Source organism: Schistocerca serialis, chromosome 7 (assembly GCF_023864345.2).
Source record: "Schistocerca serialis cubense isolate TAMUIC-IGC-003099 chromosome 7, iqSchSeri2.2, whole genome shotgun sequence".
NCBI lineage: Eukaryota > Metazoa > Arthropoda > Insecta > Orthoptera > Acrididae > Schistocerca > Schistocerca serialis.
The window spans coordinates 326,635,494-326,649,309 of record NC_064644.1 but is presented as its reverse complement, the minus strand read 5'-3'; the positions used below and the strand labels follow the sequence as shown (position 1 = coordinate 326,649,309).

Genomic DNA, 13,816 nt, shown 5'->3' with positions numbered 1-13,816 from the left:
GCAAAATCTTCAGTGTTAATCAAATCTAAAGCCATGGCTACAATGTGTAGAGTATAATGTACAATGAAAGTTCCGTGTCACTGTCTCGGAAATGACTGCCTGTCGGTTGGCTAAACTGCAGCGCTGTGTCTGTGTTCCAGTGAGAATACTCCAGTTCAAACTAATCCATGTCTGACAGTGACTGCTGTAAACTCAGTGACCTTGTCCGTCACATGTGGCGATGGTAAGTCACTGCTGGGTCACAGTGGTTGCCAGATGGAGTGACCGAGCGGTCTAGGCCCGACAGTCTGGAACCGCGAGAACCGCTATGGTCGCAGGTTCGAATCCTGCCTCGGACATGGATGTGTGTGATATCCTTAGGATAGTTAGGTTTAAGTAGTTCTAAGTTCTAGAGGACTGATGACGTCATAAGTTAAGTCCCATAGTGCTCAGAGCCATTTGAGCCATTTTTTCACAGTGGTTCGGTGAGGCAGTGTAGTGTCCCGGTGTGAACGCTCCAGTTCAAACGAATGTATCTCTGTCGGTGACCGTCGCTAGTGACCGTCACCAGTGTCCCAGTGTGAAACGGGCCTTACTTAGACTGTCAATATCCCGACATGGTTGAAGGGTCCAGTCCAAAATGCTCCAAAAAAAAAAAAGTTCTCAGTTGGCGAGAGATCTGGCGAGCTGGCTGGTCAAGGTAGGATTTGGCAACCACGGAGACAAGTAGTAGAAACTCTCGCCGTATAAGGCCGGGCATTATCTTGCTGAAATATAAATCCAGGACCACTTGCTACTAAGGGCAAGAGAACGGCTCATACAATATCGTCGATCGTCAATGTACTGCTGTGCTGCAAGGCCGCTGCAGATGACAACCAAAGGGATCCTGCTATGAAAAGAAATAGCGCCCAGGCGACCACTCCTGGTTGTTAGGCCGTATGGCGGACAACAGTCAGGTTGGTATCCCACCCTAGTTGGGCCAGCGCGGTCACCGGGTCTTTCCCCAATTTTCCTGAAATTGTAGTCATTTGTTTGTCTATACGTGTACATGACTCCTGCTGATTTTTATTTTTTTTGTCTTAGGGTGTACTACAGTAACTAAGCTCACTGGAAAAACATTAGTCGTCCCTTTAAAAGAGCGCAGTAGATGGTGTAGGATCGGTACCATGCTGTCATGTGATCCTCGACCACAAACGTAGCTCATGGTGGTGAAGTGGTGTATATGTGCTAGTCAATTGTATGTAGTTGGCGTGTAACATGGGTTGATGTCGAGATATGAAGAATGGCAGAAAGGAGCTAACGTGTTTCGACGAGCTCATGATCCGACAGTGAACGAAGCTGCCTGGTTTGTTGGTTTATTACCATAGATAGCCCAGTGTATCAACAAGAAACGGTATATCATTCACTGCCAACTAACGCTTCTTCAATGATCGTAGAAAGGTTCCAGGAAAGGGACGAGGAACGAGAATAACACCTTGTCGGTGGCAATCGGTTTCAAACACAGCAGTAATTGCTACTTGTATTGACGGTCTATGTCAACCAATTTCCGAGAGAAAATTACGAAGGCAGCTGCATGCAACGGATTTATGTACCTCACAAAGCGGTACGTCTTTTATAGGCGAAACAACACAGAAACTGGACAGTAACTGACTGAAAGCATGTAGAAAGATCCGACGAGTCACGGTTTCGCCTCTTCTCCTCTTGAAAAGAGGTGCATCGACGGCTCAATGAGGTGTGTGCTTCGCAGTGTGTGAATGGTGTGATTCTGGGAGAAAATGATAGTGTGTATGTTTTTGCAGTGTTTTTCGTGTCATGAGACGGGCTCCCTTATTCAGGTTACCGTGAACATGAACTAGGATGTCTATTTCAACATCCTCGGTGACCAAGTGTTGGGCATTCTTTTGCGTCTTCATGATGAGGATGCTGTAGACACACTCGTCTTCCAAGGTGGTAACAACGTATTCACAGAGATGCACACATATGTTCCTGGTTGTTGAGCATTCTTCAACAACTTCATGACGGGGATGTTGTAGACACACTCGTCTTCCAAGGTTGTAATAACCGTATTCACCACATCACACTTCGGCTGGCCCCTAAATCACCCGATCTCAATCTCATATGGAATGTCTGGGATTATTTAGAACTTCTTCTTCTTCAGCCACTCTACGGCTAGGCGTAGGACCTATTTCGGTATCGCCATCACATCCTCGATCTTCCCACACTTCTCTTGGCCCATGATTTACAATCCGTTGCTATAGCCATCGGTTTGATTTGCAGCTCCTCGTATTGGCCGTGTTTTCAGTTAAAATTGTTGGATGTGAGGTCCGCCAGTTATGTAAAACACCGTTTCTCTCAGTAACCAAAGATGTTTCGGCACCACTGTGCCATTATCAGTGGGTTTTCGTTTCGTTTTTATTTATTCTGCAAAAGATGTTGATGAGAATTCTCATCTACATCTTTTGGTTGTAGATGACAAGCTACCTGTAGTAATTAACACACAAGTGATCCAGAAAATTCATGCATACCAAATGTAAAGGTATTTACAAAAAGAAACGATCTGTTGTTTGAACTAAAAATGCACATAATTTTATAACCATTTAACAAAAATGTTCACATTGCAGAATAAATAAAAACGAAAACCCACTGATGATGGCACAGTGGTGCCAAAACATGTTTGAGTACTGAGAAAAATGGTGTTTTGCGTAAAAGCGGTACTTACATCCAACAATCCGTTGCTAGTTTAGGAAGTTTTCGTGGTGACATATGAAGTATGTGTTTTTGCCGTTTTTTCTTCTTGTACTGGATTGCCTTTTGGATTATTGAAGTCTTAATTCTTCCTTTATTATTAGTCTATATTTTTTTCTTTTCTAAAGCAGCCTTCCACAGATCTTAAAAATTTCATTTCTGCTGCTTATAGTTACCGAAAATCTTTCTTTCTCAGCGTCCAACTTTCTGCGACATATAATAAAGTACGGATTGCTATGACTACATAAAATTTCACTTGTGTCTCAATGCTTGTCTCAATACGCTGGTAAGTATTAGTATTTTTCCTGTTTTCCTTATGTTGATCAAATGGCATGTAACATCCTAAATGCATGAAATGGGCTACCTGTTCTATCGGATTATTGTTAAGGGCTATTTCTCTTCGTACTGGATTACTTCCTAAATAGACCATGGCTCTACTTTTATTTACAGATATAGTCAGACTGCAGCTTGTACTTATCTCATTTAGTTTATGTAGTGCCAATTGTAACGAATCTTCACTGTCTTCTATGATAACTTGATCATTCGCGAATAACATAGCGTAAATATGTTCATTCCTCCCAATAGTAATGCCTGATATTCTATCTCTCTTCCAATCGCTGATAATATCATCTACAAGATAATTAATCATGTTGGTGACAAGCTACATTCTTATTTTACTTCTTGATCTGTTTCTACACTCCTGGAAATGGAAAAAAGAACACATTGACACCGGTGTGTCAGACCCACCATACTTGCTCCGGACACTGCGAGAGGGCTGTACAAGCAATGATCACACGCACGGCACAGCGGACACGCCAGGAACCGCGGTGTTGGCCGTCGAATGTCGCTAGCTGCGCAGCATTTGTGCACCGCCGCCGTCAGTGTCAGCCAGTTTGCCGTGGCATACGGAGCTCCATCGCAGTCTTTAACACTGGTAGCATGCCGCGACAGCGTGGACGTGAACCGTATGTGCAGTTGACGGACTTTGAGCGAGGGCGTATAGTGGGCATGCGGGAGGCCGGGTGGACGTACCGCCGAATTGCTCAACACTTGGGGCGTGAGGTCTCCACAGTACATCGATGTTGTCGCCAGTGGTCGGCGGAAGGTGCACGTGCCCGTCGACCTGGGACCGGACCGCAGCGACGCACGGATGCACGCCAAGACCGTAGGATCCTACGCAGTGCCGTAGGGGACCGCACCGCCACTTCCCAGCAAATTAGGGACACTGTTGCTCCTGGGGTATCGGCGAGGACCATTCGCAACCGTCTCCATGAAGCTGGGCTACGGTCCCGCACACCGTTAGGCCGTCTTCCGCTCACGCCCCAACATCGTGCAGCCCGCCTCCAGTGGTGTCGCGACAGGCGTGAATGGAGGGACGAATGGAGACGTGTCGTCTTCAGCGATGAGAGTCGCTTCTGCCTTGGTGCCAATGATGGTCGTATGCGTGTTTGGCGCCGTGCAGGTGAGCGCCACAATCAGGACTGCACACGACCGAGGCACACAGGGCCAACACCCGGCATCATGGTGTGGGGAGCGATCTCCTACACTGGCCGTACACCAAAGATGATCGTCGAGGGGACACTGAATAGTGCACGGTACATCCAAACCGTCATCGAACCCATCGTTCTACCATTCCTAGACCGGCAAGGGAACTTGCTGTTCCAACAGGACAATGCACGTCCGCATGTATCCCGTGCCACCCAACGTGCTCTAGAAGGTGTAAGTCAACTACCCTGGCCAGCAAGATCTCCGGATCTGTCCCCATTGAGCATGTTTGGGACTGGATGAAGCGTCGTCTCACGCGGTCTGCACGTCCAGCACGAACGCTGGTCCAACTGAGGCGCCAGGTGGAAATGGCATGGCAAGCCGTTCCACAGGACTACATCCAGCATCTCTACGATCGTCTCCATGGGAGAATAGCAGCCTGCATTGCTGCGAAAGGTGGATATACACTGTACTAGTGCCGACATTGTGCATGCTCTGTTGCCTGTGTCTATGTGCCTGTGGTTCTGTCAGTGTGATCATGTGATGTATCTGACCCCAGGAATGTGTCAATAAAGTTTCCCCTTCCTGGGACAATGAATTCACGGTGTTCTTATTTCAATTTCCAGGAGTGTATTTCAAGTGTTATCGCTTTACTCGTGTCAGTTCTAGTTCTAGTGTTCACTTACAGGCTTTTTGCGACTTGGACCAGATATTTAGGGATTTCTCTTTGTTCGAGTACTGCCCTTAGCTTGTCCCTGTGAGTTCTATCTAATGTTTTTCAAATTCACCACAAATGCTAGGTAAGTTTTCAGATTAAATTCCTGCGTCTCTTGATTTATTTCTTTTACTGTGGAAACACCGTCTATGCATGATTGTTCCTCCATCAAAATTACATCCGAGGTATTTCACTGTCTGTTGTTTATTATATTGCTGTACATTTTGTAAACAATGTTCAGGATACTTATGCCCCTGTAGTTAGATGCATTACTTCTGTGGCCTTTCCTACGCACTGAAATTACCTTCGCTATGTTCCTTTCCCCCGGTGTATCATATTTTATCCAGCACATGTTAAAGCACATGTAGCATCCCCACCTCTAAGAGAATTCCTCCGTGTTTAATCAGTTCCCTATTTCCAGAATGAGATTTTCAGTCCACAACGGAGTTTGCGCTGATAGAACACTTCTGGCCAATTAAAACTGTGTACTAGAACAGACTCGAACTCGGGACATTTACCTTTCATAGGTAATTGGTCTACCGACTGAGCTACCCAAGCACGACTCTAAACTCCTCACAGCTGTACTTCAGTCAGGACCTCATCTCCTACATTCCAAACTTCACAAAAACTCTCCTACGGAACTTGCAAAACTAGCATTCCTGGAAGAAAGGATACTGCAGAGACATGGCTCAGCTATAGCCTGGGGGATGATTCAAGAGTTATATTCCACTCTACAACGGATTGTGAGCTTGATACGAAACTTCCTTGCAAATTAAAACTTGTGTCGGACCGAGTCTGTCTGGTCCCTTCAACCCCCACAAACCAACCAATCGGGCTGAGACTCGAACTCGGAATCTTTGTCTTTCATGGGCAAGTGCTGTACCACACTTGCCTGCGATAGACAAACGTCCTGTGTCTCAGTCCGGCACACGGCTTCAATTTGCCATGGACTTTCAGTTCGGTATTTATTCCTTCTAGTCCTTATGATTTTCGGTTTTCCATTTTTTTTAAAACTGTCTTCAATTCCGTCAGTTCAGTACAGTCTATCCCTTAGGTGTTCTTATTGTTCTTTTTTATCTGATTCTTTGATTTCTGGATTGCACAATAGTTCTTTATAAATTGTAATCCAGTCAGATGTTTGTATTTCCTTTAGATTTACGGTGTCTCCTCCTCATTGCTGAGGCGTTTCATTAATTTACATGCTATTTCTCATATACCACAGATGTCATATTCACCTCTGGTCATAAACGCGTCCCACGATGTAGTGTGTGCTGATCTTACAATCGCTTTTGCTTCATTTCTTTTCCGATTACATTGCTCTTTAGCTTCTAATAATTTCTTTTGCATCTCGTTTACGGCTTTTGTATCTGTTCGTTATTTAGAACGATGGGTGATAAGATGCGATTAACGTGCCCGCAATTTTGATAGCTGTACATAATAAATGACTGACTTGAACTGGTACTACTTAGCTGGAGAAACTTATGGACTCTGCTCTCGAGGCAGCTGCCAATGCTAGTGGCAGTGTTACACAATGTTTGCGTGAAGATCTTTCGTCCACTGTGCTTATTTGTTTGTCAGCCTTCAGACTATCTGTACAGCAGTGTACGGACGCTGACCGTTGTGTCGTTGTTTGCCACAGTCGTAGCGAGACCCTGGCCGCACCTCGCGGGGTGTCGCGGCTGCTGCTGGTGGAGACCTCTACAGGTCGCCTGTCGCGGTGGGCACCGCACCCCTGCCACGGACGGCTGGAGCCGGCGCCGACCCACAGTGCCCAGCTGGACATGAGGGGCTGCCCTCTGGTCGCCTCTACGTTCGTCTGGCCGCCCTACACGCTGCCGGCACACCATCCGCGTCAGTACACACACACACACAACAACCGCGTCAGTACACACACACACACACACACACACACACACACACACACACGCACACACACAAATACACACACACACACACACACACACACACACACACTAAACTACACTCTTCATATCCATTCTCTAATAAAAGCAATTCATCGCCTAGTAGTATTTTCCAGCCGAAAGATTAGATCATCTATCTATGCAATCCAATTTATGCTGTGTGACGGAGCTTATTTACAGGGTCCGGTCACATTAATGTGACCAGCGCCTATGTTCGACATCAACGACCAATCACCACTCACAGGCGGCAGGTGCAAGCACAAGTAGTGGAACGTGTAAAGAGCGCGGCGGGGGAGGGCGCGGAACAGTGCGGTAAGCAGGAACAAAGTAAAATGCATCAACTGTACCGGTGGGCACTTCGCCAGGAAACGTAATTCCGAAGTTAAAACCTTAATAAGTGCAAATTGTGAAGAAAATCATCATTCTGCTAATATTAAATGTCCCAAATATCCAAAGGAGCCGGCAAGTGCCGAAACAGCGGATACCATTAATTGTGTGGATCTTCCGACAATGCCTGATCTTGAATCAAAACCAGAAGCAGTTCTTCCAAACAACAGTCTTCATTAACATATTTCCAGAAAAGAAGAAAAAAGGGGTTAATGCAGTGGATCAAGTGGCCACACCATTCTTCAAGCGAAAAGTTATCATTGTTCAAGCAGGAACTGCAAACCCCTTCTTTATTAGTAATGCAAAATCAGAAAATAACCAATATTCCTTTCTACATTATGGCCTGCACAACATTGAAGAAGAAGTGTCTAATAATTGCATCTGTTAAAGCAAATGGTCACCGTACAAAACAACCTGTACTCAAGTACGTAATTGACAAAGAAAATATCGAAATCTTCGGAGTTAGAGAAACAAGAGCTGGTGAATTTCCAGTTGAATTAAAGGATTATATATGTTATCGATATAATGCACAAAATTACACAGGAGGAGTGGCCATAAATCATGATAGAGCTATATCTGCTACAAGAATTATACCTCTCTAACGACATGAAGATGTTCAAATAACAATACTGCAAAAATATACTGAAGACCAGTCACATATACACTCCTGGAAATTGAAATAAGAACACCGTGAATTCATTGTCCCAGGAAGGGGAAACTTTATTGACACATTCCTGGGGTCAGATACATCACATGATCACACTGACAGAACCACAGGCACATAGACACAGGCAACAGAGCATGCACAATGTCAGCACTAGTACAGTGTATATCCACCTTTCGCAGCAATGCAGGCTGCTATTCTCCCATGGAGACGATCGTAGAGATGCTGGATGTAGTCCTGTGGAACGGCTTGCCATGCCATTTCCACCTGGCGCCTCAGTTGGACCAGCGTTCGTGCTGGACGTGCAGACCGCGTGAGACGACGCTTCATCCAGTCCAAAACATGCTCAATGGGGGACAGATCCGGAGATCTTGCTGGCCAGGGTAGTTGACTTACACCTTCTAGAGCACGTTGGGTGGCACGGGATACATGCGGACGTGCATTGTCCTGTTGGAACAGCAAGTTCCCTTGCCGGTCTAGGAATGGTAGAACGATGGGTTCGATGACGGTTTGGATGTACCGTGCACTATTCAGTGTCCTCTCGACGATCACCAGTGGTGTACGGCCAGTGTAGGAGATCGCTCCCCACCCCATGATGCCGGGTGTTGGCCCTGTGTGCCTCGGTCGTATGCAGTCCTGATTGTGGCGCTCACCTGCACGGCGCCAAACACGCATACGACCATCATTGGCACCAAGGCAGAAGCGACTCTCATCGCTGAAGACGACACGTCTCCATTCGTCCCTCCATTCACGCCTGTCGCGACACCACTGGAGGCGGGCTGCACGATGTTGGGGCGTGAGCGGAAGACGGCCTAACGGCGTGCGGGACCGTAGCCCAGCTTCATGGAGACGGTTGCGAATGGTCCTCGCCGATACCCCAGGAGAAACAGTGTCCCTAATTTGCTGGGAAGTGGCGGTGCGGTCCCCTACGGCACTGCGTAGGATCCTACGGTCTTGGCGTGCATCCGTGCGTCGCTGCGGTCCGGTCCCAGGTCGACGGGCACGGGCACCTTCCGCCGACCACTGGCGACAACATCGATGTACTGTGGAGACCTAACGCCCCAAGTGTTGAGCAATTCGGCGGTACGTCCACCCGGCCTCCCGCATGCCCACTATACGCCCTCGCTCAAAGCCCGTCAACTGCACATACGGTTCACGTCCACGCTGTCGCGGCATGCTACCAGTGTTAAAGACTGCGATGGAGCTCCGTATGCCACGGCAAACTGGCTGACACTGACGGCGGCGGTGCACAAATGCTGCGCAGCTAGCGCCATTCGACGGCCAACACCGCGGTTCCTGGCGTGTCCGCTGTGCCGTGTGTGTGATCATTGCTTGTACAGCCCTCTCGCAGTGTCCGGAGCAAGTATGGTGGGTCTGACACACCGGTGTCAATGTTTTCTATTTTCCATTTCCAGGAGTGTATATCAGGCCATGATATACAATCCTACAATAGATACAACAAATACAGAATCTGTCAATTGTTCAGTATCCTTAGGACCCTTGATTATAATGGGTGACTCCAATGCCTATTCTGTTTTATTTGGTGACACAGCTACTAACCGTAATGGTCGTATACTCGAATAACTTATTCATAATAATAATTTAACAAGATCTGATAACGATCGACCAACCTAAATAGGACCTACCGGCTACATCAATACCTGATCATATGATAAGTTTACATTGCATTAAAAATCAATGTAGTGAAAGATGGGTGGGTGATGGTGTCGGGAGTGATAATCTACCACTTTTTTCCGTACATCTCTAATAAAAGTCAATGGCCAAAATTTACGACAGCTACAACCTCAGAAAATTATCCAAGGCATATGCAATTTGCATACATAAAAATTCAGCCAAATGATTAAGGCATCCATACAGGAACTTCAAGGTACAATCAACAGAGAACATACAAATGATTTTAATGGAAAATTGTTGACATCATAAATAAAGCCGTAATTGGGTGCACTCCTAAAATCCAAATCATACCAGAACGCCAAACGACTCCTCACCATATACTGAATAATATAAAAATCAAGAGAAAAATGTATAAACTTTTCAAACAAACTACAAACCCAGTATGCAAAACAGAATCGTACAGATTGAATAATTTGGTAATAAATCAATTAAAACAATTTAGAGCCCAAAATGGGTCCACATAATCAGAAAACTGGATCATAAAAATGCAGCATCTTCAAAAATATATTCCCTTTGATCCATCAGGGGAGAAATGTAACAAAAAATAAAACTAAAATCTTCAGAGAGATTCTGGATAACGTTCATTAATTTCGAACTGATGATACTTTCAACCTAGATCGTGAAGGACGAGTAAGCGAAGAACTCCAAGATCTACTGAATGCCGACCAGCACTTGGATGAATAAAAAGTAAAACACGCTATTAACCAAGGAAAAAATAATTCGCCAGGCCCGAGAAAGATACCAAAACTAGCGCCAGAGCCTCTATTTATGTCATTACAAAATTTGTTGAGAATGGTTCGTAAGCAACAAAAGATACTGCACCAATGGAAGCTGACCATGATGATAATGATGTAAAACCATAAAGACTTCCAAATGATCCCTCGTCATCCAGACCGATAACATTACTACCTGTGATCAGTAAGACTTTTGCTGCTATATTAGGTAACAGGATACAAAAGTTCGTGGTTCATAAACAACCCGCCCCACCTATACAAGTAGATTTTGGTTAGCAAGGAACATGACACAAGCACTAAAAGTTGAAAATTGAGCCTTAGCTCTAATGTTGGATATCGAACGCGCGTTTCATAAAGTTTGGCATTCGGAACGATTACAAAACAGAACTTGACTTAACGGCTAAATTGGTAAAACTGATAGCAAGTTCAGTTGATATTATACAAGTTCGGTTGCCATAAACGACAGCAAATCAACACCATTTTATCCAATCTCTGGAGCAATATAGTCGCCTATTCTTTATACGTTATACATATCAAGTATGTCTCTGCTAATCAAGTGGAATGAAGACTTAGGCCTTTACACAGATGATGCGGCTTACTGGCGTCATGCATCCACAACTCAAAGCTTACATAGATTGGCAACACATATCATTTTACTGAAATCGTGGCTTGCCAAATAGAAGATACGCCCGAATGCTCAGAAAAGCCAACTCATAATATTTCATCATAAATATTTGACAAATTACAATCTGCGAAAGGTAGAATATTTCACATTAACATTATGGGGAAACGGATCATACCCAGGAAATCTGTGAAATATCTTGGAATCACCTACAATGCGACAATGGCATAAAGGCAAGCAATCAATGAATTAATCATGCGAGCAAATAAAAGACTAAATTTACTAACATTAATAAAAAGAAAATTCCATGAAACATCTTCACCTACGCTCTTATATGCGTATTGTTCATTTATAAGACCGATAACAGAATATGTAGCGTCAACACGAACGGCAGCTTCAGTACAGACGCCAAAACTTTTCAACACTGAGAGAAGGATTTTAAGAAAAGCATCAAGATCGAATCCTAGCACCATAACGGGACGACTTTATAATAGTACCAATGTACAGCCACTCGAATAACGTTTCATTAAATTATTACTGGGCTATCAAGTTTGACAACAGAAACCAAAACAACAGAATTTCTAAAGCAGACACCATTTAAATGTAACTTTCCACAATGTAAAGACCCACATCGTCCAAGTATAGTTGCTGAAACCTTACAAACATTCAACCAACAGGAAAGTAATATACGCGCCAATGTACAAGAAAATGATGTTTTACTGCATCCTAAAAAACACAATCAAGAAGAAGAGTGATTTGACTTACGCGAACCCTTACAGAGAATTTATTTAGGGAGGTGTTTCCTCGGCACTTAGGACGACTTAGGGTTTGTAAGTTCCTCCTTCGTCCAACCAAAGTGCTGTAACCGCAACCGGAACGGTCGCGGAGTGACCGAGACAGCGCGACCGGACCAAACGGAGAGCGGCCCGCGAACGAACGCAAAGGACGGACACGAAACAACAACGGACGATCGAGGGAGACCTTCCGACGATAACACGCAAGAAGCAATAGGGTGACAGAGAGAACCAAACGAATCGAAGACGTCCGCTAGTAATGAAAACAAAGAACGGTAAAGGCACTGTCTGTCGTCGAGGCGCCGGCCGCGGTGGCCGTGCGGTTCTAGCGCTGCAGTCCGGAACCGCGGGGCTGCTACGGTCGCAGGTTCGAATCCTGCCTCGGGCATGGATGTGTGTGATGTCCTTAGGTTAGTTAGGCTTAAGTAGTTCTAAGTTCTAGGGAACTGATGACCTAAGATGTTAAGTCCCACAGTGCTCAGAGCCATTTGAACCATTTTTTTGTTGTCGAGGCGATGCGTCAATACGCACCCAACAATAAGACTCACTGGCTGAGCGAGAGACAGGTGCTTGAATACACGATCGGAGGGGCCGGTATTGGCCGCTGGAACCACGTGTTCCACTGTCGCGCCTTCACACTAAACGTGGGCCAGGAGGAGCGCGCCGCCACGGCTTACGGCGCGATGGTGCAGAGACCTCTATGGGTCTTCGACGTCCATGACGTCTGGCGCGGATTCAAATTCCGTGGCGCGCCGTACCAGACAAAGAGATAAAATGTATTAATAATAAAATAAGAGGCCAAATCTCAAAAATTAATAAATAAACAGGGTCTCCACAGTATAAAGACATACTTTCGACTAAATGAACCCATCAGTCTGTTCGGAAATGGCTCTAATGCGGAAACGGAGCGTTTTATCTGACGTCCAAAAGGGAGTGGCTTTCGGGCCAAGGCTGCAAGCATTTCCGAAAAGGCTATTTTTGTAACCTGTTCGCATGGCGCGGTAGCTAAACTATACCGTACATGGCAAAAGGACCCCATCGAAAACAGGAGCCGAGGCAATTGTGGTGCATCAAGGGCGATAGGTGACAGGGTGAACGACGGCTGAGGAGATATTTACGAGTATACAGATATGCAACTGTTGAGCAACTCACTACCCTGATCAAGGGGCTGTAAATAGTGTCTTCTCAACGACCGTTCAGCGAACGTTGCTGTGTATGGGTCTCCGCAGTCGGAGCCAGGTTCACGCAGCCATGCTGACTGCTGTACATCGGCGACGAAGGCTGGAATTTGCACTCCAATACTGAGACGCGACAGGTGGCCTTTTCAGATGAATGGCGTCTTATGCTCCATCACACACATGGCCGTTGGCGTGTACGGCGTGAAGCGTCTAAAAGCAAACACTCTGCAACAATCGTCAAGATGGTCCAGACCGGAGGAGAGAACTTCATGGTCTGTTTTAAAGGCATTCCGTGGGTGATCTCGTCACTTTCGGAGGCACAATGGATCAACGAAGAATGCATCTATCCTTGGGGTCCATGTCCAAACCTGCATGCAATTTGTTCCTCCTCAGCACCATCAGGACAATGCAACATGTAACATGGTTCGAAGAGCACCATGGTGAGTTTTCCACACTTCCCTGACCACCCCAGATTTAAACCAATCGAGAATCTGTGGGACCACCTAGGTCGGACGGATCCTCATGCGACAAACATAACGCAGCTGGCCACGGCTCAGGGGAGTCACCATGGCTCCGCATCCCTGTCTGTACCAATGACTCTCCTCCAGTACGTTTCGCTGCAGGCGGTGATTATTCAGGCTTTCGACAGCTGGTCACATTAATGTGACTGGATACCGTATGTACATTACTGGCCATTTAAATTGCTACACCAAGAAGAAATGCAGATAATAAACGGGTGTTCATTGAACAAATATATTATACTAGAACTGACATGTGATTACATTTTCACGTAATTTGGGTGCATAGATCCTGAGAAATCAGTACCCAGAACAATCACCTCTCGCCGTAATAACGGCCTTGATACGCTTGAGCATTGAGTCAAACAGAGCTTGGAT

At 45.7% G+C, this 13,816-nt stretch overlaps 1 protein-coding gene across 1 annotated transcript in view; it reads left to right on the top strand.

The window, feature by feature from the left end:
- Positions 1–13,816, top strand: part of LOC126413044 (uncharacterized) — a 113,193-nt gene that overhangs the window by 17,646 nt on the left and 81,731 nt on the right. The window contains exon 3 of the mRNA XM_050082940.1: positions 6,564–6,775. Coding sequence (XP_049938897.1) covers positions 6,564–6,775 — 212 coding nt within the window. The remainder of the gene's footprint in view (positions 1–6,563; positions 6,776–13,816) is intronic.